Raw genomic sequence first — 25,117 nt, 5'->3', positions numbered from 1 at the left:
ATCTCCTGGGGAAGAATCCCCCCAGACCCCCCTGCAGGGGTTGGGTCTTCAGCATGTCAACTCTTTCACCTGTGGGGAAATTGCAGGATTGGCTCCAGGTCGCCCTTTTAATTTACTACAAGACAAATGTGCCTTTTTATTACATACAGTTCAATTTGGATTGAGACAGGGAAATAATCTAAACCTCACGCGTGGCGTTTCACTGTCGGGGGGAGCGTGTATGTAATTACATTGCAAATACTGATTTGAGCCCCACCACTGTATGGGTTAGCCCTACCATAGATTACCCAACAAAAATACTCTGGAGCCGCAACTGCCGACCCGTATTGCGCATGCGCAGATCTAAGATCCAGTAGAAATTATAACAAAGTAAAAGTCTTATTTGTTCTACTAGGCCAAAATAGAGTCAAAGAGTATATGAGAGTGAGAGTGTGTTAATTAATATTTGGCAGTTTGGAGTAAGTCTGTAGATTTGTTTGTGTGTGTGTGTTTCATGTATAGGCCTCTCACGATAATTAATTTTGTTGGATACATTTTCCCAGAAATTATTGCGATAAACGATAATATTGTCGGCACCGTTGTATGACCATTTTAGACCACTGACATAATGATAATATATAATAATAATTCAAGTACATCCTTTCAAACTGCTAGTCACATCCTCATGTAAATGGCAATTTATCGAGGTCATAAAAATTATCGAGTTCATTTTTATTTATCGTACGATAAGTCAATTAATTGCTTATCGCGACAGGCACACAATAAAACAGTGGAAACAAACATGTTTGACTTTCATTAGTGAATGAAACTGTGTGCCCTTTATAGTCTGTGTCCATTATTGTGTATTTGTATATATTGTATATATATCCTATATATATGCTAAGGTCCCGCTGCTGACACGATAGCAGTCATTTCGTGCGCATATGTGTAATTAAACCGAATTAAACCCATGATATCAAAATCTCACTCCAGCCAGGTACCCAAAGTTGGCAACCCTGCCTATGACTAATTTAGAAAGCATTGTCCTCCATTTTGATAACGATAGGCCTACACCTGTTTTCCCCCTCTGTGGACATCAACATGTCAAATATTCTTCATCACCTTTTCCCCATAGGCCTACTACATAAAATCTTGACCAGGAGGGTAACAGCCCGTCCACACAGCAGCGTTAAAAAATAAAGAAAATTAAGAAAGTAATTTATTCATTCACTGAAAGAATAACGTTTAACACAGAAACTGCTCTTTTTTTTAAACTTTATTTCGAATTAATGATGATCATCAATAATTGTATGAATGTATATAGGCCTACACCACCTACAGTGAATAACAACAAACTACATTGAAACATATTTTAATAAAGTAAGACCTTCCATCGTTTTTTTTGGCAAAACTGCTTTATTATCCAAAATACAAAGCATGGCCATTTGACATCACAGCCGTAAGGTTTAGCATACATGGGAGAAAATGTAAAATGTTCAAGGTGTTTTTCATAAAAAGAAACCTACTTGCTTCAAATGGAAATATTTCCCCTTAAAGTTACTATCGGTGTGTTTTTTAGGGCGGCACTTCACAATAAAGTGTATTCATTACTGATTTGCCAATTTGTTTTCAATTATTCATTTTGTCTATAGAATTTTTGATAAATCAAGTCAAAAACCATTCCATCAATACTTCCTGGATCCTAAATTATTTTGTCCCACCAACAGTCCGAAAACATTTATACTTTAAAATCAGATAAGGCAGATGAAAGCAGCTAAACAACTAAAACGCTAGAATAAAGGAAACCTTTGACATTGTGCCTGGAACAATAATCTTGACAATTACTAACTTATAAAAGGTATCTAATCAAACAAACAAAGCAATTCATTGACTAAGATTTAAGATCTGGTTTCTTTTTATTACAGAACGGCTTATCACGTTTATTTTTGGATTGCTGAATGAAAGCTTCCAGGAAAAATACAACTTAAAAAACATCACTTTGCACAAAGATGATAAAATACAAAATTGATCAAAATTGCAATGCAATTGTAGCTATTATATTATGTCAGTAACAAAAATCTAAATTGATCTTAAGTTGTTATGTTTAGTATTAAGGCCTGTAGAATTAGAATACAAATCCAAATGAATGGTAACTTTGCATATTGCTATTGAGGTGACAGGATTTTCTATGACATTTCAATATCCCTGTCGTCCTGTAGAGGTGAGCCAGACTGGGGTTCTTTACTTTTCCCTGCTGCCTTGTTCTTGGGGTTCTTTTTCCTAAAGAAAAAAAAAAAATATATAAAAAATTACAGGAGAGTAGTCATTGACAGCAAGGTATGTGTTTTTCATTTATAGTGTTAACTCCTTATGTAAAACTGAAAACAAAGAAAAACAGTCTTACTTTGACTGAATGGTCAAGACAGTCACAGTTATGATGATAGCGGCAATAATGAGGGCAAGCAGAACTCCACAGATGATTGCTGTTAAAGAGGACAGATGACCGGGATGCATGTTAATAGATTACAAACTAATATTCAGATAAAAGTATATGAAACATGTTTTATGCACTTAACTAAAACAGGGATGTGTTTTGCATTAGTTATTTGTGTTTCTACTGACCAATGGGAGTGTCCGGCTCCTCCTCCTCGGCTTCCTCACCATCATCTTAAGTCCAAAAACAATTGACATCATGTTGAAAACATCATTGTATTACATTTAAGAGTATAATTGCCTCATTAAACAAATTTGATATTTTATTATGTCAGTAAATGTGTACATTAGACAGAGATTAGTGCTCACCGTGGATGCCATCACAGGTGGCGTTGCAGCTGGTATGGTCAAAAAATCTGTTTCCGTTTCCGATGCATCCAGACCAAAGGAACTTTTTGCATTTGTCGTGGACGGAATCGTAGTAATACCTCAAATACTTGCCACTGCAGCCACCTACAGCATGTTTAAAGTGGCAAGCTTGGGCCACTGTGAAGATAAAACATCATCCTTATTAGTCATAACAGTGGTCAGAGTTTATTAATGAAACTAATATAAAAGTTAGGATTTGTTATGTATATAACAATTCTCATTTATTGATACAGCAGGTGGCAGAAAATATAATTAAAACTTCAAGCAGTTTATTAAAAGTAGTTTTGCCTTTTAACCACTGGGTGGCGTATTGCTAACATTCATCCTGACACATGTTTTTTCCTGCATCCTCGAAGAAAGGAAGGCGGCAAAAGTTATTTGGCAGAAAAGCAATGGAATCGTTATTATTTATAGGATACAGCCAACAAGCCCCTCTTCATATCATCTCTTTTTCTCACCATCTTTCCCTCATATGTTATCGAAGAGGCCTTATGATGATGTAGCATTCCCTTAGGCCATAAAACTCTACCTCATGGGCCAGTTCATGTTCCAAAGTCCTCAGACAACAGGAAGAATGTTTTTTTCTCTACACTGTGTTCATCTAAATGTAAGCGGTCTTTGATATACATTAGTCATTTTGCATGTTTAACAAACATTGAATGGTAATTCTGAATAAACTGGAACCTTACTATTCTTTCACTATGAGTGTTTAAAACCATCTTACCATTCATGGGGTACATTGCCTCTACATTGACGGAACAGTTTCTTATGCACTCTCGTTCATTTAGAAATCGGTTGCCATTTCCTCCTTGGCCTTTGTATAGGAAAGGGTTGCACTGATCTTGGACGGGGTCATAAAACAGAGAGAAGGTAAAGCTTGTGCCTTCACCTTCATCCTGATCCAATTGGCAGAAATCTGTTGGATAAAAAAATAAATATGGTGTTAGCTATGTTTTATGCAAAAGGCGATGATCTTGTTTTCAGTACAGTATTTGGTAAGTTATAGGTGTTTCTGTAGAAATCTCCAGCACATAACTAATGTTTAACTAACCCCATCAACAGATACCCACTCCCTCGTTTTATGATGGCAATTACATGTGTCATTTATGGTGCATTTTCAGTCCTGCCGCCCTTTTATAGATATCACCTCAAGGAAGTGGTTTCAAACGGTTTCAGGTTTAGCTCATTGTGCTCAGACTCAGACAGAAATGATCTCAGTGTTTAAAAGTTTGAGAATTATAGAGAAGGGAATTGTCCAGTCAGCTTAGCACAATTGTTAGCAGTGTGTTAATAACATTTCTTAGAAAGTAAACGTACAGTAAATACCATCTAGTCTTTCTAAAGACAATCATTGTGGGCTTCAGTCGCAAGTTGAAACATGGAAGTCAGGGTAAAAAACAAGTACAATACAATTATATCCTGCTGAGAGATGCAGTCTAGAACTATGTAATCTACTCAAACTTGTATCCCATCAGGTCTATTGATTTCTGATGGCACAGGCATCTTTTTTATACTATATATGATTCAGCCCATTTATTGAGTCTTCCGCAGATGTAACCGCCACTTTTTTCTAATAGGACCAAAAGTGAAACTTCATCTCCTTGAAACATTAGATTTAAGTAAAATAAAACAATAACAATGATATAGAACCAATTTTAAAACAAAGTATTCCTAAATAAAAGCAGCAATACAAGGCTAGCACTTGATGAGCCTGTGTGCTAGTATGGCCTATTCTGAAACATAAACCTCTATAAACTAATTAAACCAATCTCTAGTTACAATTTTAAATGAAGAAGAAAACAGTTTGATGTACCTGGAATCGAATTGCTGATTTCGAATGCAGCAAAAACCAAACCCAGAAACAACAAGAGCCTCATCTTGCTGCTTGTCTTCGAGCTGTCTCTCCTGGAGTGAGGCAGGGTTGTAAACTACAGTGGGAGTGGGTTGTCATTACTGACCTTTGGACCAACATTTCCCTAATGGTGACAGCTGCAATCGAAACAAAAGTTAATGGCAGGGATAGGCTTCTCCTTTTTTCTTTTATTACCTTTACCATAAAGAGAATTAGAGATGTTTTTTTGTATCAGAGTGTAGCATACGATCAATAGAACAATAGCATTTTGATGGGTGTTGTTTGAAAGACCTCACACATCATTTAGGGAAGGTTAACGCTCGAGTTAAACACGATACCTGCTCCAGCACAACAACACACACAAATAAGCATTTAATATTTATTTATTATTTAATATGAGTTAAATTGCAGTTTTGTTCTATATTTGTTATGCAGTATATTAAGACAGTTGGCAACACAACTAAAGAAATGTAGATTACTACAAAGAGCATCATGTCGTAAAGTAACCCCAGGAAGAAGAGAGTTTAACCTCTTATTTTAGTATTATAGTCATGTAAGCTTTCATTTCAATGTAAGGCTTGCACCTTTAATACATGATAATCCTTATCATGAGCCAAGGTTACATTATTGTGTCTTGTACTAATACTTTTATAGATTTCCTTCTGATGTGTTAAAAGATACTCTGCATAAAGAATACTGTTTGCCCGACATGGTGTTTTCTGGTTAAACATTGCAAGTTGTTCTTCTCCCTTAATTGAAAAATCCCAAATCTAGGATTTTTTTTCCTGCAAAACACACTTTTGTAAGGTGCATTTTAGACCTTAATTACCTTCAAAACTAACATGCTTGTATCTTCAATTTAGATTTAAGGTGAGAAACTCCTCTTATCTGATGTGAGAAGTCATTTTGCACATGCATCATTCCTAATATCCAATTAGTGAAGAAACAAGCAGCAACACATTTTTGAGTGAAAGGAGGCTTTCAAATAAATAGATAATGAGACTACTTAAGATTAGTTGTGATATGGTAGAACTTTTGTGGTATAAAGGAGTCATTTTTAAAGTTATTTCAGCCCTGTAATTTGAATTGTTGCCGGTGCAGTGGGGTAATTTTACAACTCAGACTTTTTACTTGCAGAAATCTGGGGCAAAGTGAAAACCCATTAAACAAGTTAATACATATTACAAAAGTCCTATTGTATTGTGATAGCTTTGATCCAAAATGTTGATTGAAATGATTATTTTATTAGGGTTGCAGATTTGCAGAGGTGGAAAATATACTTGAAGTACCGAAAGTAAAAGTAATCATTATGCAGAATGGCACATTTCAGAATAATATATATAATATGTTTTGATTATAATTATTGATGCATTAAAGTGTTCTCAAAGCTGGTAAAGGTTCAGCTAGTTTGAATGACTTTGTATACTGCAGGGTAGCTTGTGAATGTTAATCCAGGTGCAAAGTCTTATTTAAGTGTTGATTATATTTCACAACATTAATCCAAATCTGTAAAGTAACTAAAGGTATTACATAAATGTAGTGGAGTAAAAGCACAAAGTAACACAACATTGAAATACTCAAGTAAAGTACGTCAAAATTGTACTTAAGTATAGTAGCTACTTGAGTAAATCTACTTAGTTACTTTACACCACCACTGCAGATTTGTATAGAGACCAAGTTGTTTACAGTTTGTGCAGGTTTGTTTTGTAGAGCCCTCACTCTTCAATTTATTTGACCCCCAGGCAGCGTCACAAAATCCGAAGGGTCGCACGTATAGCCAAGTGGCACGTGCACGCCGCTCAGCATTTCCCACATCTTCGCCCGCCTGCAGCTCGCGCCTAACATGAGTGACTTCTCTTGGCTGCGGTGCGGTCCTCGCGCTGCCACCGTTGGTGGATCTGGAGGCTGGTTTTGTTGTTGCTCTGACGTCAGCGAAAGCTACAATGGAGCTGACAACGTGATTAGTATAAAAGCCGGTTTGAAAGCTCGCGCTCCGGTGCTCCCAGCTGCTGCTCGGCACCGGGTTAACATCAGACTGCAGCACGAGGGAGGTCTGAAGGGATCAAGATGCACTCTGCGAGCATCACACCCATCCTTTTACTACAGCTGACTTTCCTCGCGGTGTTGCATGGTAAGACCTTTGAGGGGTGCAAAAAGTACATGATGCAAATACTTTAAAAGCACTTTGAAGGTTAAACTTATTTAGGCAATTTGGCAGAGCAGGAAAGATGCTTTATCGCAGGTGTCACTATCCACCTGCACCCGCACTTTGAATAAGGGTGACACAACTTTGGATTTATTTTCTAAATGTATGGTTTACTAATTGTTGTTTTTTATAGTGACTCATGCTGCATCATTTAACTTGTGTGAAGTTATTCTAATGTATTTTAATGCACAGTGAGACCATTTTCTTCTTTTATGTCTGTTTCAGGTGCAAAATGGACGTACAATGGTAAGTCTGATAATATTTTCCTCATAATTTGTCAATAGAAGATCATATTAGGGGCATTTACATCCAGTTCTCACCTGTTGACCATTTGCACTGGAATGTCTTGATCACTCATAATGGTATTCTAGCCTTAAACAAGCATTTACCAACTAGAATTTTAATACAATTTGAGACAAATCTCAAGGAAATGTCTCGGAGAAGATGTTACTGTTTTAAAGCAATCAGAGCAGTGCTTTGACTCAACAATGGCACATAATACGAAAGTGTAAACAGTATCCAATGCATTCTGATTTTTTTTAAAAGGGGAAAAGCGCTCTGTGACTTTTGTTTGACCAGCAAAGACAACCAGTTCTGACATCTCTCTCCATGTCAGCCCATGTAACTCTAGAGTTCATTACAGACTCTGTAATTACAACATTTCATAAGTGGTTGACTGCTTTTGTATCACGCCTTAAGGTCTATGGGCAAACTCTTACATAAACTGTGCTCAGAGCTTGACCTCTTGTCATTGTGTTACTGCTTTCCGAAAGTATGTTCCATTTGGGGGCTTAACGTTAAATCCAATAAGTAGGTATGGTTAGCAGCTAAGTTTTTTTTTTTTTTCACAACTAATTCTTTGGTCAAATATAAAACAAACTGTTGACTACATGAATCATTTTCAAACCATGTCTTTGCTTAAAAAAATTGTATTGTGTGCAAATCCTTTCAGATGCAAATCAGGGCTTGTTAAGAAAAGAGCTGCTTCTCTGCATATTAATTTGTGGTCAAACAATTATAGTTAGAGGAAATGTGACGTGTTTAATTCGGACCTCTAAGAAAGGCTGATTACAGCACTGGCTTGGCATTAATGGGATAAAATGTCCCTTTGTGGATTCTATTCACAGTGTTTGTCTCTTACCTGAAGACATTTTGGAAAATTAAAAAAAGAATGGAAAATTAAATTAGGAACATTTCTAATTTGTGTGTCAATAAAAAGGATATCTTAACAATGCGGGATAAAAGACACCTGTGTTATTTTAAAAATAACAATTTAACTATGAGTCAACTTTGGGGAAAGGCCTGTGATGTCTACTAAGGAAAGATGTAATATACAAATAATGATCTCTGGCACTTTCTGAGGTTCAGCGTGGTGGATTTCATCCTCGGTTACAGTCAAAACACTAACAGGCCTTGTCATAGTAGTCAGTATGGTCTCGAGGGCTGGTAGCTCTTTCTGTTGATGGGGGCACAGCTGAGTCATAGGATGTATCCCCCCCCCCCCTCAACACTACGCCCGCAGGCAACACAGTGCAAATTAACGTTAGAGTAAAATAAATGATGCTCGTGATGAGTGTAGTTTGCTCTGCCTCCTCCACTCTTTTAACATTCTTTTCACAAAGGAAAGGACTCATGTTTATTTTGTAAACACCCACAATCACTCTAACCAGAACTGCCAAGGGGCCCCCAAAGCATCCTGAGGGCCATTATTAAAGGGCAGATTGGGTCTAATTAAAACCGCAAATGAAGTGGACACTGACTAATTGTAGCCATAAGACTGACCTTCTTCCTTAGTTTAGAGAGGCTTCGCCTGGGTAGAACTTTGCTTAAAACAAGTGTTCAGTGATTTCACAAATTCTTTTGATTTCTTTTGACATGTCTTGTAAAATAAACCCACATTTGCATGCACTGACAGCGGGGTCGGGGACGGCCTCATGCTGCGTCATTCACATTTAACCACGGTCAGCTGGCATTTGGTGAATGGTAGATATTTAATTGAATGTCTTGTTACACAATCAATCAGTGGCAAATATCCCAAAAGTGGTGACATCTGGTACATTTGGGGTCTTTGTCATTTGCTATTCCCCTACAATTACGTTTTTTCAGAGTTGATTAGGTTCATTAAACACAAACCATTAGCCTCACCGAGCACCATGTTTGAAACACTCAGCACTTACACTTTAGTGAATACACTGAATTAAAATATCAGAAACCAAGAGCTTCCTTGTTTTATTTTCGTCTGCATCATTTCTCAATGACTTTCAAATCTCCAAGGCCAATCCGCAGACACAGCATTTGGAGACACCCTTATGCCGCTGAGGTCACTTTGTAAACTCCATGACTTTTTAGACCGTGGCCGTTTTCAGTGTCCTTTGCTTTATAGAAACCTCTCATTTGGAGAGAGACAGTGTTCTCACTGGCTCTCCCTGCAAAAAACTGTCTGGTTCTCACTACCGCTGCATAAGAACTGACCAAAAGAGAAGCCACCGGCCTGTCCCATACCGCCTTGTGCATAGATAATAAAACTTTACCTTGATTACAGAACACATTTTCAGGGGGCCAATGACACCCTGGCCCACTTTTGAATCAAATCCTACTAAATTCACACTGGGAAACACTTAAAATATCCTACATTACATTTTCATTTTCAGTGTATTTCCACTGTGTTCTGAACCTTTTGATGTAACATTTGAGTTCCATTAAGGTGCAGATATCTTGCAAAGATGTTTGATTGGTTATAATTGACATTGATGCTGTTGCAGGGCCAGAAGGAGAGCACCACTGGTCAAAGCATTATCCATACTGTGGGGGAGCGTTCCAGTCTCCCATAGACATCAAGTCAGAGCTGCTGAGGTTCGACCCAACTTTACGTCCAATTGAGATCCAAAACTACAACCTGTCACCAAATGAGCAGCTAACACTTGGAAATAATGGGCATTCTGGTGAGTATAAATCATCAGTGTTATCAACAAATGACATTATTAAAATTATTAAAATAAATGTATATTTTATACTAATTTAATTACAGTAAAAAAAAAAGTTATTACGTCACAGCTTATACTTCAGCGGAATATCAAAACAACGGCCCGGAGTGCAAAACGCATCAATGACAGCGACCCTCTACCACACAAAACAACACCTGTGAACCCAATTTGTGTTCTTTGAAATTGAAAAGGATATTGCATTGTGTTTGTTACTTTCGTTGCAGTTGTATGTCTTAAGTGTAATTTGGCATGCTTTTATTTTTGAAGGCGAGTTTACGCTGTTGACAGGAAGTTGTTGTTGCTATGGAAACAAGAAAAGTTTCACAGCGGGCGGAACTTGTCATAAAGTCCGCGATAATAAAACCCACCCATTTAGAGGGAAGATATGATTGGTCAATTGTACTGTCATTACTCTCTCGTTCAGTTACTATAGCTGGGCCCTCTGTGAATTCATAGCTGGACGTCCAACAGCTCCTGTCTTCACAGTAACTCGCAGAGATGAGCTTCTTTCATTTAACCCTTCACATTCAAACAGAAACTGAATAGGCAGATTCGAAGGATTTATTTATTTTGAAATGTTATTTTAAATAAAATTAAAACATTTTTTAAATGTTTTTAAATATTATTTTGTAGAATATCTTAGGCCCTCAGAGAGGGCCTAGAGGGCCCTAACGGCTCGCCACTGTAACCAAGCAAGTGTTTACGCTTAAGTGCATGCTTTGTTTCGCACCAGTCAGTGTATTCATTGCAAATGGAACCAGATAAAGTGGAGGAGTAACTTCTCGCCCTCGAGACATAATTTCTGGGTCAACCTTAAGTAAATGATAGGAGGATCTTCTTTCTGCATTTGCCACTGCAATTTTCCATAATCTCTCTCTTATTATCTGAGCTGCCCTTCCAGCCAAAGAAAGGGCTCCATGTTTTGACTGGGAAAATATGAGCATAGATTAGTCATCTCTTCTGACTCTCCTGGGTATTTTAACAAAAGAAAAAGACAACGTTGGTTTGATGTTCGATATCTATACAGAACACAGTCTGACATTTATACGCTAAATATAGCAATTAGAACATAGAAAACCATTCCCTTGTGCCACAGAATAAAATATTTAGATGACTTGACTGGCAGATGAATATGATGATTCCACCAAATTATAGTTAAATGTTATATGATTTAGTTTTTTTTAAGATAAAAAACAGTTTCAGTGAGGTTGTTTGAACTGTGGCTCTAAACAGTTTGCTGTAGAACTAGTGTCATTTGTTTCTTACATGTTACTTTAAGCAGGATGCAGAAACTGTAAAGTGAACACCAAAACATACATGTAATGTCTGCCCAAAGTAACTATTATGTGCAAAGCCCACCAGACAAATGCTTATGTGTGCATGCCTAACGGGCCTCAATGCCAAGAGCTAAGTGGCATCATCATCGTGACGTGTGTGTGGGATAAGCTGACAGAGGTTTTTCTCCTGTAAGCATTCGTCACACACTGACGAACATGTGGAAAGCGCCCTGCGTCACTCCAACATAAAGTCTGGGGTCCAATCCAGCCAGCGGGATGACTTTGCAAAGTGTAAAAATGACAGAGAAGACATTAGTTGGAATTTGTACAACTTTTATGTATTTTGTATGTATACATTTCATACATTTACAAGGCAGGGGTATAACTTAACCTTTTTCCATAATAGTTTCCTTTAGTTTGTATGGTGGTGTGTTAGTTCAGGTGGTCAGGATTACTGCACAGATGTGGAAATGAATTTAAAATAATTTCTAGATCTTGACAAGTTCTTTTGATAAAGTAAAATACTATATTGTTCAGTTCCAGTTACCGGTGACTTTGTAGATACACTGTGATCTGCAAGTTGTAATGCACATGTGTAAACATATACCTGTTGAATTTGTACTTATTTTTCTTATTATTTCTAGATCAAATGTGGCTGTATGTGGCCCCTGAACTAAAATGAGTTTGAACACCCTGCTTTAAGTTGATGTTCTTTGATTCCCTGATGTTAACTGAAGTAACCCTGCTCTGTTACGTGTGGTGGGTTTGCATGTCTCCTGATCCACAGTACAAATATCGCTGCCATCTAAGATGCACATCTCCAGCCTGCCTCATCGCTACACTGCAGCTCAACTCCATTTCCACTGGGGCTCGTCCGGCAGACCCTCAGGCTCTGAGCACACGGTGAACAGTAAGCAGTACGCAGCCGAGGTAAACCACACAAACAGCTAGTCTTACCACAACCCACTATTAATGGAGAAGATGCTAATGGGAAGTACCTTAATACATTTATTGTAGTACAATTATGATGTACTAACACTTTATTTGGGTATTTCTATTTTGTAAAACTACATACTTTTTCTCTACTACACTTATCACACACTATAGTTACTTTGCAGATTAAGATTTTACGTTTAACACTACAATATGATGTAATTAATACACCACCCAATAATAAAAGTAACAATTAGTTTAGTATAGTATGATACATATAACACCCTGGATTGTTCTACTTTGAACTTTGTAAGTACTTTCCGCTTATAATACTTGTCTAACTGTACTTTAAACAACATTTTAAATGCAGAACTTTTTTCTTGATATGGCTGTAGTGTTGCTTCTTTACTTAATAAAAAAAGAGTCAATGTGTGGTTGGTTATCAGCGATAAGACAGGTATTTCACATCTGCAGCATCAGGTGACAGTATCTCTGTCACCAGACAAATGACTTAATATGGTATGACTTAAACGTGTGACATTTGATTGGCAGAGGATTTACAGAGACTGATTCCCGTCAAGGCTTCCAGACGCTGCTCAAGCTAAAAGCTCTGCATCTACATTTGACTGTTCCAGTTTCTTGACACTGTGGCAGACAAAAGTTAGAAAAGGCTTACTGTGCAACTTCCACTTTATTTTTTGATTGACTATAAAGTTCTATTTGGACACTTGTATAAAACACTTTCTAATTTAAGTGACCTAGAAGTGTTTTTTATAATCTACATTTGATTTGTTTTTTAAACAGAAATAACAACCTTTAACAATGGACAATTGTACAGACAACTTACATTATATAGTCTCTATATATTTATTTATATGCACACACACAAAAGCACAAAAGAGGACAAATGGATAGTTCCTTTTGTCTTTGGTGGGAAATATAATGTCAGCATGGGGGTTTAGAGCCATAGCAATGTGAAGCATATTCAGTCCAGGAAAACAAAAAGATTACAAATAAAAGGAAAGTAACCTGATTGTGAGAGGTTTGGGAGTGAGAAGTTTTTAATAGTAAACAGGTTTTGAGTCTTTAAAATCTCCACTCCTGAGGTTATAAAGAGATATATAAATCATACCTATCAATTTAGCGTATCTTCTCACTGGGTTGAACACACTTAAAGGCAAAGACATCATTCCACTCAGCCTCAGTATGTACACTATGACAGTGCGTCTTATTTCTGCAGGGTTTAAAGGGATTAGTGTAGCAGACTATTATGTGATTTGGCTTTCAACCACCTCTGGAAATGAGTGGTTGTCTGCGCTATTTAATGTGTCAAGCCCTCTAAGCTGTTTTCACACACCAGTTTGCTCTACTTTGGTACTTGAAGTAAAGCAGAGAGTGAAGTTTAAAAGTAAGTCTTTTACGATATAAACCAAAAAAGGAGACATTTGGTTTCATTTGAACTACAGTGTACAGGAGCTGAAATGGTTGCAACCTGGGTGCTTTTATGTGTCCATGCCTCAGCTTCAGCACAGCCACATGTAAAGTGCTGCGGTCTGACCTGAAGCTCTGAGTGGACGCGTCTAGGGCATGCATCTTTTCAAGTCTCTCCAGACTCCAGAACCACAGTTCCTTGATGGCATGTTGTTATGGAGGGAGTAATGATAGGAACATTCCCAGAAATTGTGCAAATGTCTACCCTTAATTCCCATACAAGAAGGACATCTGTAGATACAGTTGCGTCATATTTGGCCAGAATGACTAACATGCCTTTCTGTTGCACTAAATATATAACAGAATAGACCAAAAAAACTGACAGTCTGGCATTTACAGTATGTATGTGCTGTAATACACCACCTACTGTGATACATCTCCGGCATTATCACTTCCCACCTTGTTCCTTCCCCTGAACACCACCTGCTATTTCCAATCCAATTATCATCTACTTTGAATGTGTTATAATAGTTCAACAATTAGCAGCTAGTCACTCCTTCAGGCTCCATGAAACTACACTGCATGGCAATTACACAAAGAAAATGTGCTTTAGTATCATGTTAAAAAATGTACAACAGATGCACACTTTTTTGTCTTAAAATAGAATCAAATTGTGTTATTAGATCTCAAACATTAATTAATAACAGTAACACAAACTCAAGGTTTTGACTCCTGTAACTACGTGATATTTATATATTTGTTTTACTTTCGCAGGGTCTTTACATATTTCCCTTTTCTTTCACAGATGCATGTAGTACACTTCAATTCAGACAAGTATCCCAATATGTCCATGGCTGTAGACAAATCTGACGGCCTGGCTGTGCTGGGTGTCCTGATCGAGGTGAGACGTTGTGGGAGCGGGGGAAGGTGATGTGTGAAATTGAATGGAGCAGAACCATCTGACTTTGTTTGTCATGCAGGTTGGAGAGTTCAATCCGGCATTTGAAAAGTTTCTGAGGTTCATCAACGGTATCAAATACAGGGGTGAGTCATAAGTCATTATTATCTCTAGTAGTTTTGCCACACTGAATTTAAAGGGGACCCATCATGCAAAATGCACTTTTGTACGTCTTTTATACATGAATATGTGTCCAGGGAACTCACCAAGTGTCAGAAAACACAACCCTCTCTATTTTCCTCCATACTCAATCTCTAAAAAAGGGGCTGCAACGGATCTGATAAAAACTGATCCAGATTTGAACACTGTCCTGACGTCAGGACAGTGGCGCTACGGCTATTGGGCCAACTCCACCAATCAGGAGGAGACAGCCACGGCCATTGCCGTTCGAAAGCGCTGGAGACGCTGTAGTACATATGCCAGGCCAGTAGATGGTGCTGTTCTCACAGAATCAGCCCTTGCAAAAACAGAGCTAGAAATTGTCAAATTGAGCAAAATGAGGCATGGCTAAAATGCATGATCTGTTTGGTATTTTGAAAAAAAAAAAGTATAAATATGCCTTATATAGGTATGGTCCTACACTATATTATTCAAATATAGCATGATAGGTCCACTTTAAGTTATGAATCGTGAACAATATCAGCTACCTTTGTGATAGAAAGTCATTTTTTTCGGGGTCAAAATCTCCAAATTCTCAGCTCATTCATGAAGCTATTCTGGATTTTACTCTGACATTACTTTGTTAACAGTTGTACAAACTTCTGTTCTGGCAGATCAGCGAGTGCAGGTGCCCGGTTTCAACATCAGAGCTCTGCTGCCGGCACGTTTGGACGAGTATTACCGCTATGACGGGTCCCTGACGACTCCTCCGTGCTATCCCAGTGTCCTGTGGACAATTTTCAGGAATCATGTTACAATTTCTCGAAAACAGGTGCTCCTTAATCAACTTTACAGACATTTTATTACATTCTTCCCCTTTACATTTAACTTTAATTGGTGTGGAAAATCTCTATGCGTAACATGCTTTTGTTTTGTGGTGTCTTCTCAGTTTTTAGACATGGCAACAGGCCTCTACTCCTCCCATGCCCAGGAATCGTCCCCCGTGCCTCTAAATGGAAACTTCAGGAAACCGCAGCTTGTCGACAGCCGGGTGGTGCTGGTATCTTTTAAAGAGGGTAAGTATTGTCTTCATGGGCTTGCTTACTTGTTTGAGCATGAATACAAAGGTCACATAATGCCTCTGCACTGCTTTAGAAATTGCAAAAAGGGCCGGTTTGAATGATGTATGGGCACTTTTCAGCGCTGTCTCACTTGTTTGCTACCACCTGCTTGTTGTTGAGCTTTCACATGGATGTCTATCTTAAACAACTTTAAGAGTGATTGATTTTGATGAGCTTCTTGAAAAGTAGGCCATCTGTTATGACACAATAAATGAACTCTTCCCACTGAGAAGTCTACAGCCCTTAAATTGGTCTTTAAAGTGTTACTTTTATGTGGTTGACTGGTGTACCACACTGTATGGTATTTAGCTCCATATGCTGCAGTGTGGTATGAATGTGCATGTTTTCCGCATTTTCAAAGCTTCCCCTCAGAGCTATGCTTTTCCAACAGCACATGTGTTTTGACATGGCAGTGTGGAATCCTCTGCTCTTATCTTTCATGGGTGGCATTTAGCAGGCGATGGCTTGTGCTTTAAGGTTTAACACTACAGGCTGTGCTGTTGCATGCTGGGTGTGAAGGCCCAAAGTCGTTCCAAGAAATATCCCACAGGCTGGGATGGTTAACAAGCTGTGATTGGCTGTGTGTCGATGCAGGCAGAGGACTGCAAGGTACTCCTACAGTCACATCTCCACTCATGAGGAAGCGAGTCGTTCAGCAGCTGCTCGTCGGTGACCTAGCAGACCTGGCTGATGAAGGGCTCCATCAACTCCTACCAAGTGCCTCAGAGAAGCTCCATGCTGGCAAGAAGAAAGACCTCAAGAACCAGCACTCTCCGGCCAAATCCAAACAACACGCGCTCAATCCATCTTTGAAGAAGAAGAGCAAGAACCACCGCCCTGTGGGAAAGCTCGGGCTTGCTGAAGATGCACTGTGCTACATCTCACTGGAGCAGAACGTTTTACATCAGCTCAAACTATCTCACGCTGAGAACCAGCTGGTGCAGACTCTCAGAGATGAAGCTTTCCCCAAGCTGAATCTAAAGAGCTACCTGGACTGTAAGTCAGACTTAGCCCTCCCCACTATCAGAAACATTCTCCGTGGACGACCAACAGATGAGGCTTTTGAGTTAGATCGCTCCCTGACAAAAGCCTTGATGACCAAGCAAAAGACTTCCTCAGCAATCAAACCAAGTGTGCCAGGGGAAAACCATGGCATCTTCCCCTCTCCTTCTGTTCCCAGGAAGCCACACAGCCAGGGTTATCCACATCCTTGGCTTTTGCCAATGGAGTGGGAAGACTAGAGAGATTATTGGCATAGTTGCATCTCACATTATGTCACTTTGTGTAGCAGTCATGAGTTGTCTGTCACGAAATGAAAGACTCGTTTTCAAGCGAGGCCCTGCAATTCTTTGACCCATCTTTCTTACAAATGTATTTAACATTAAATTATTTTTTCTACACTTCATTATAATAACATTTCTAACAGAAAAAGTTGTAACTTACTGTAGTTATGTTTTTTTGCAAACAAACGCCAATGCATAACCAGTCATCCCCAGTGATTGTGCTGAGAGCTTCTAGCTGAAATTGTAATAACAAATCAAACTCAATGGGTCGAAGAAAGTCTACAAAAATGAGAAACTTGTACTTTCTCCCAGTGGGCTTTAGGTCTGTTTGTATATGTTGCCATGACATGCTTTAAAATAAACTGCTGCAAAGCATAAATTCCAGTCTTAGCTACATCAAGCTACATATAGTACAGAAGAATATATATAATATGCAGTACAGCAAGTGCAGTTTTATAGTGTGGTGATGATGGAGCTTTACTAGTAATTACTGTCTTGCACAGTATAGAGATGCAGCTAAACCAAAAGAATTTGCAAGAGCTTCAGCGCTTTACATCACATGTCTAACAATTTGTTCTTCTCTTCAAAATGTCATTTACAACAAGTAAAGGAACAGATACTGTTTACGGGAAACTATTTTCAATAAAAGCAATTTACAAGAAGCGATATGTGGCAAATGTCTTCCCTGCTACATGTGCACCCTTCACTGTGAACATTTAAGTCAAGTATTTTTCAGAAACACACAGGGCTGGAGTTCCCAGCAGCATACACTGGGAAAGTTGTATGAAATTGCCTGGAAAAACACTTACTGTAATATTGAAGCATTCTCAAAGTGCGTGCCAATACGACCAATCCAGGAATGTCTTAGCACAAACATGGCTGAGATGATTTACTGACATCTAGTTAGAGCAGATCGTTGAGATTAAAGGAGGTAAAAACTTTTCACAAATCTTGTAAATATCTGAATTTGAGTGGGTTTATACTGTCAGCATGTTTGTTAAAGATACATTCAAGTTAAACTATTGTGTTTTATTTTTTACATTTAAGCTCTTATCCAACTGATGGTACCATATCTGAGGTGCCTATTTCTCTATTTTCACCTTCTTCTTCTTCTTCTCCCTGTTTCTCTGTCACTCAGCTGACCTTTCTTGGATAAACACTGGTATGTTGCTTTTGTATATTTTGTTCTTCTTTGTCTTCCATTTCATAAGCAGCATTTACTTACGTAGAGCTCTAACAACTAGGACACAAATAATAGTTAAAACTAGCTTTTCTTCATCTGAATGAATTAAAGGTAGGGTAGGTAAGTTTGAGAAACCGGCTCGAGATCGCTAGAATTTGAAAATACACAACCGGAGAAAATCTGCCACTTCCTTATAGAGCCCCTCCTCCAACACACACGAACGCGCACATGACCAATGAGGGCACGAGGTAAGTTTGTGCACAGATGGAAGGCTGACAGGCAGGTAGGCCATCCAGTTATTTTAGCCGGGCCGGCTAAAATGATTGGTCGTACTTTTTACAGTAAAAAGGCTTCCACAGATGAAATATTTTTATGGATTTTTTGTCAAAGCACTTAAGATATTCATTGCTATCGGGATGTTAAGAGCCTTCCATGGAATATAACAAAAAGTATATCTCGAGCTGGTTTCTCATACTTACCTACCCTACCTTTAACTTGTTAATAATGGAAAATGCTATCAGGAATGATGGCCTTGTGTTTATAGATAAACTAAACTAAACCATACCATTTGAAGGGATAAATGTATATTTTGCATAGAGCAGCCTATGATACATTAGTGTGGTGTATACTAACATAACAAAACATGCATAAATAATACAATTAATAGTTGAATATTTTTGCATATTGTTTTGATTTACAATAATATATTTCTGCTTTAAAATAATAAAACTACCACTCACCTGCACACATACTGCCGCACATGAAAACATGGAGAAGAGTGTGACACACAGATCATCACATAATCTCTCTGCTTGGTTTGCTTCATGCTCTGCAGGTTTACTGGTTACCATTCTGGTGGGCTCTGCTCTGGGCCTTGTTCTCATTGTCCCTTTATTGTGCTGTCTATTTAAGCAAAAAAGGTAAGCAAAGGGCGAAAACAACAAATCAAGACCACAGCTACATTTGTTGATCTCATGCTCTGTCATAATTTCCACCATTAATATGTAGATTAAAGTTTGTGAAACCTAGTGTCCATTACCCTGTTTGAGGACATTTGTCTGTCTGAATCCAAGCTCACAAATTTAGATTTTCCTTGATTTAATTTAGGTGGGGAGATATGTTTACAGTTTCTATAAAGTGGACAATTGCAAAGGGTATTTCAAGAGGAGAGTTAACCTTAACTGACTCAAACATCTGGGGTTTTTAAAAATAAGAGTCAAAGAAGTTGTGTCCTCATTAGTTGAGACTTGTGCTGCCCTCATTCTCGACAGTTACGATGCATAAATTACGAGCCAACTTGGTACAAATGTGGTTTTCTATAAAAGACTAATACCCTGGGAATACTGTCTTTGGTTTGCAGCGCTGTGTGATTTCAGATTCAGATTCAGATTCAACTTTATTGTCATGTACTTACGAAATGTAAGTTAGGCATCTGACCAGAAGTGCAAAATAGCAGTGCAGGAGTCTACATAATAAGAATAATTATAAATAGAATAATTATAAATAGGCTATAAACAGATGAATATGTACAGTATAAATGGCATTGACAGTGAAATATAAAAACGGGTGGGTGGTGGGTTTGGGTTTATCAGGGGGCAGAGTTCAGCAGGGTAACAGCCCTGGGGAAGAAGCTGACCCTGAACCTGCTGGTCTTGGACCGGAGGCTCCTGAGGCGCCTCCCCGAGGGTAGGAGGACAAACAGATAGTTTGCAGGATGAGAGGTGTCTTTAAAGATGTTGTGCGCCCTCTGCAAACACCGTATCCCCTGGATGTCCTCGATGGCAGGGAGTGGGACACCGATGATGCGTTGGGCGATTTTCGTCACCCTCTGCAATGCCTTCCTGTTGAGCATTGAGCAGTTCCCATACCAGGCTGTGATACAGCTGGTCAGGATGCTCTCAATGGTGCAGCGATAAAAGTTCACCAGAATCTGAGGAGAGAGGTGATCTTTCTTTAGTCTCCTCAGGAAGAAGAGACGCTGGTGAGCCTTCTTTACTAAGCTGGTGGTATTGTTGGACCATGAGGGGTCATCGGATATGTGGACCCCCAGGAACTTGAAGCTAGACACACGCTCCACCGCCGTTCCATTTAGGTGGATGGGAGTGTGTGTGTTGCCTTTCGATTTCCTGAAGTCCACAATGAGTTATTTTGTTTTTGTTGTGTTGAGGGCCAGGTTATTGTCGGCACACCACTCAGTCAGATGCCGAACCTCCTCCCTGTAGGCCGTCTCATCGTTGTTGTGGATGAGGCCGATCACCGTTGTGTCGTCTGCATACTTGATGATGGTGTTTGAACCATGTACAGGGGTACAGTCATGGAGGAGAGATTATCCAACCTGACATGCTGGGGTCTGTTGGTTAGAAAGTCTAAAATCCAATTACAAAGGGGGGCGTCGATGCCCAGGTCATTGAGTTTTGTGATTAGCTTGTAGGGGATGACGGTGTTGAAGGCTGAACTGAAGTCGATGAACAGCAATCTTGCATAGGAGTTGGTTTTTTCCAGATGTGAGAGGACGGTGTGAAGTGTTATGGAAACGGCATCTTCCGTGCTCCTATTAGTCCGGTATGCAAATTGATGGGGGTCCAGTGTCGGTGATAGGCGGGATTTAAGCTGTGCTAGGACCAACTTCTTGTAGCACTTCATGAGAATGGGTGTAAGTGCAACGGGACGGAAGTCATTCAGGCCTGCTGCAGCAGAGTGTTTGGGCACTGGCACTATGGCGGTGGTTTTAAAGCACATGGGGACAACAGTTTGGGCCAGGGAGAGGTTGAAAATGTCCGTCATGACCTCAGTCAGTTGCCCAGCACAGGCCCTGAGAACGCGGCCTGGGATGCCATCGGGTCCAGCAGCCTTGCGTGCATTAATCCTGCTCAGTGTGGTGAAGACGTCAGAAGGTGAGAGTCTGAGGGGCTGGTGGTCTGCAGGGGGAACAGCCTTAGTGGCTGTCTCCTGGTTGTCCCTGTCGAAGCGAGCATAGAAATTATTCAGCTCGTTGAGGAAGGAGACGTCGTTTGACGGGAGAGAGGGGGTGGTGGGTTTGTAGTCAGTGATGCCCTGAATGCCCTGCCACATTCTTCGGGGGTCGGAGTTATTGAAGTGCTCCTCAATTCTCAGTTTGTAGCAGTGCTTGGCCTTCCTAATGCCCTTCTTTAGGTGAGCCCTGGATGAACTGTAAGCCCGTTCGTCACCTGATCTGAAGGCGATGTTTTGCGCTTTCAGTAGTTGGCGAACTTCTTTATTCATCCACGGCTTCTGGTTTGGGTACGTTGTTATCTGCTTATGAGTGGTGACACTGTTGATGGTGGTGCTGATGTAGTCCAGTACGGAGGAGGCGTAGTGGTCAATGTCTGTATGGGAATCCAAGGTGGCCTGGGTGGCAAACACACTCCAGACTGTGTGTTGAAACTTGTCCTGTAGCAAAGAGTCTGCCTCCTCAGGCCATACCTTGACAGTCCTCACTGTGGGTTTCACACGTTTGATGAGTGGTGTGTATGTGGGGTAAAGGAACAGTGAGAGGTGGTCAGACTGACCCAGGTGGGGGTGGGGAATGGCACTGTATGCATTGGCCATGTTGGTGTAAACATAATCCAATGTTTTGTTGCCTCTCGTGGGGCAGGAGACATGTTGTCGGAATTTGGGGAGTACAGTCTTCAATTGATTGAAATCACCCGCAACAATGAAAGCTGCCTCAGGGTGTGCAGTTTGTTGTTGGCTAATGGCTGTGTGCAGTTCTTTCATTGCAATTTTAGCATTAGCATCCGGGTGTACATATACGGCTATTACTAGGATTGCTGTGAACTCTCTGGGTTGATAGAAGGGTCTGCATTTAATAAAAATATATTCCAGATGAGCTGAGCAGTGACTGCCGACAATAGCAGAGTCTGTACACCATGCTTTGTTTACATACATTCACAGCCCCCCTCCCCTGGTCTTACCGGAGTCGTCAGCTGATCTGTCTGTCAAGAGACAACTGAAGCTGTTGTTATAAAGCTACATTTATAAAAATGTGCTTTATAAATAAATAAAACCTGAAGCTGTTCATAGCATGAGATGGATGACGTTGTTGCTTTTTGACAGGAAGAGAAAAGATGACTTACTGCTACATTCAGGAGGAAAAAATATGGAGAGGATGAAAATATAAATATATGTTAAACTTCAGTGGCATAACTACTGAATTGAAAATAGAATCAAAGAATGTTTAAAATAAAAATAAATGTAAAAACCTGATTGACTTTATTTATAAACAGAGGGCCTTTTAATATATTGTTTTCATAATCTTCAGAATAAAACCTGACAGGCAGGTTTTAAAGTTGTTGTGATTGTGGTGGTGAAATGACCAAATGTCATACACAACTGTTTAAATGCATCTTTAGGCTGAAGTATAAAGACATACATTGTAAGTACTTCTGCTTTCATAAAATGTATCTGAAAATGTATTTGAGATCAAATATGAAAATTAGAGGCCCTCCAGAGGTTTGAAGCTGTCTCCCCATCAGTGGATATAGCTTCCCCGCTTTCATTTCTTTATGCTAATTATGCAAAATCCACATTTGGAGGTGTAAGTCGGGTTTCTGGCACACTGTCAGCATTAAACTCTGTCAAATGTTCCTCTCATCTTACAATGTTTCTTCTCTGACTCTTACTTCCGGCTTCCAGAGTTATTACCATATGATACCAACATCATGATACCAACATCAAGCAAATCTCTGTTTATACACGGCTAACCTCCTACTCATATATCTTGGAACTAAATAACAAACATAATCTTGACGGCAAAAAACTTTGTCGGTAATGGAATAAATCTACAGCTTAAGGGAGAATACTTCATTTCAGAATGCAAATTGCATGTATTTAAAGGTACAATTAAATTCTGATTGCATTATGGTTCTTTATCCCTTTAGAGCTGGTGCTGAACAGGACAAAAGCAAAGGTGTTGGATACAACGGCAGCGAGAAAGACGAGTACGGCTCAAGAGTATAGACCATAGTTCTGGATTTTTCTTCAAATGAGACCATTGTCCTTCCTCATCCTGTATTTGTGAAATTCTCCCATGCGTTGTGGAAGCATGAATGGTTTTGGTAGATCACATGATTTAGTTTGCATGCAGAGTTTTTGGGAAGCAGCACTTCTTTTTTTATCAAGCCACAGTCTGGACTCCCTTTGCTGTGTTGTGGCAGGCGGAACATGGTCGGCCTTCATGCTGGGTGTTTTATGCTGTATGACTACTTCCTTAGAGCAAGAGGAACAGCTGTCCCCTCTAATCCCCCTTTTATTTATCTGACATGATGTGGTGAGTATCTAAAGGAGAGCTTCCAGGCAAATTCAGTTAGGCAGCGGCTGAACTGGTGAGAAACTCAGGTCAAGTCGGACTGTGGCACCCGTTCCCTCAGGCTGTCCCGCACGGTGGAAAGCCCGACCACGAGCCAAACAATAGGGGGACAGACCCGACAGACATCCCTGATGGTAGGGTGGCCTGAGAGGGATGGGCTGCACCACATTATTCCACCAACCCTGCACTTAGAGCTGCTACATGGATTTTATAATAAAAGGGCACTTGGCTCAGTACAAACACAGAAACACACAGCTCCTTCCTGGTGAATTATGCTGAGAAAAAAAAAGGCTTTTGTGTTTTCAGGCTATACGTGGGCTGAGCCCTGACCTCTGTCCGCCTGTCGGATCACAAGACTACTGTAACTCCCCAGCCCCCCTTGCAGCCTCTCAGTTAGACCACAGCATGTACAGTTAACCACGGGACCACTTGTCATCGTCACAGGGTTTCCCCCAGCCATTAACATCTCTTCTGCCTTTATTATATTCATACATTTCATTTTAGATGTTACAGTTTATGTTCAGTATTTGCATGCCTATAGTGTAGAAGGCAAGACTTACTGTAAGAGAAGACTGCAATTACTTTACACTGATCGAATAAGCTATCTCGTAAAATGAGGAAATTACTTTGGAAAACAGAAGCACAGGGTGACTGTTTCTCCATAATAAAATGTAACAACAGCGCACACGATCTTCCATGACATTTATCAGTCCTCCAGCAGAAGATCATGTTGCCTGATCATTGCTGCTTTAGCCTCATCACATAGTTGATATACTGTTGCCATATCTTAAAACAATGTGCCAATCATGTGTTAAACTGTAGTTTTGTTGTACATGTATTTGTGCCATAATGTTCTTCAGCTGTTAGCATACTTTTTGTGTATTCAATTTAAAGAATTGCAGAATAAAATCAATATTTCTTAACTAAAATGTCATCTTCGTTGCATTTTTTTAATTTAATAAGAAGAAGCAGTACGACGGTGTAAAAATACTCTGTTACAATAAATAGTCCTGCATCCAAAACCTTAAATAAATTAGCATTACATTAATTATGGATTAATTCATTTGTTTAAAACATGATGTTGCAGCTGGTAAAGGGGGAGCTCATTTAAATTACTTTGTAACTTAAGTCATAATTTATTTGTTGATTTTTTTATTTTTTTTTAAATCTAAATCTGCAAAGAAATGTGAGTGATCAAATTAATGGATTAATCTGATCAATTAATTGATTAATTTGATCACTCACATTTCTTTGCAGATTTAGATTTAAAAAAATAAGTTACAAAATAAAAAGTATATGACTCCAATATGTAGTGGAGTAATGTTAGGATAAAATGGCATATAAATGAATACTCCAGTAAAGTACCTCATTATTGGTCTTACAGGTACAGTAAGTAGATGTTGTAATACCATTAAATTACTGTCTATGGGAAATATTTTGACCCTCTCCCAAAAAAGGAAAAAAAGACGTCTAATGTTACCTGGTAAAAGGCAAAAGGATGCCCACTGGCCACACTTTGCACACTTCACTACCCTTATGAGCATGGATGTAAAAAGAGAACTTGACCGTGAAAGAGAACGTGTTATCTAGTGGCCAGCCCTTTAACAGCACTGCCATCTA

The 25,117-nt window shown here is 39.3% G+C and overlaps 2 protein-coding genes across 2 annotated transcripts; one reads left to right on the top strand and one right to left on the bottom strand.

The window, feature by feature from the left end:
- Positions 1-1,928: 1,928 nt before the first annotated feature.
- si:dkeyp-73b11.8 (inter-alpha-trypsin inhibitor) lies at positions 1,929-4,807 on the bottom strand. The gene is made up of 6 exons (XM_034141527.1): positions 4,655-4,807; positions 3,566-3,757; positions 2,782-2,958; positions 2,602-2,646; positions 2,384-2,462; positions 1,929-2,259 (listed from the first exon to the last, which is right to left on the bottom strand). Exons 1-6 carry the CDS (start codon positions 4,716-4,718, stop codon positions 2,166-2,168), a joined length of 651 nt encoding a protein of 216 aa, XP_033997418.1. The 5' UTR covers positions 4,719-4,807; the 3' UTR covers positions 1,929-2,165.
- Positions 4,808-6,723: 1,916 nt separating this feature from the next.
- ca12 (carbonic anhydrase XII) lies at positions 6,724-18,057 on the top strand. The gene is made up of 9 exons (XM_034141526.1): positions 6,724-6,824; positions 7,125-7,145; positions 9,662-9,841; positions 11,948-12,090; positions 14,330-14,425; positions 14,505-14,568; positions 15,256-15,413; positions 15,531-15,657; positions 16,297-18,057. Exons 1-9 carry the CDS (start codon positions 6,761-6,763, stop codon positions 16,941-16,943), a joined length of 1,500 nt encoding a protein of 499 aa, XP_033997417.1. The 5' UTR covers positions 6,724-6,760; the 3' UTR covers positions 16,944-18,057.
- Positions 18,058-25,117: the final 7,060 nt, after the last annotated feature.

This window comes from Trematomus bernacchii, unplaced genomic scaffold, assembly GCF_902827165.1.
Source record: "Trematomus bernacchii unplaced genomic scaffold, fTreBer1.1, whole genome shotgun sequence".
In the NCBI taxonomy this organism is placed as follows: Eukaryota; Metazoa; Chordata; class Actinopteri; order Perciformes; family Nototheniidae; genus Trematomus; species Trematomus bernacchii.
The sequence above is the reverse complement of the archived record's forward strand: the minus strand, read 5'-3'. Positions and strand labels throughout refer to the sequence as shown.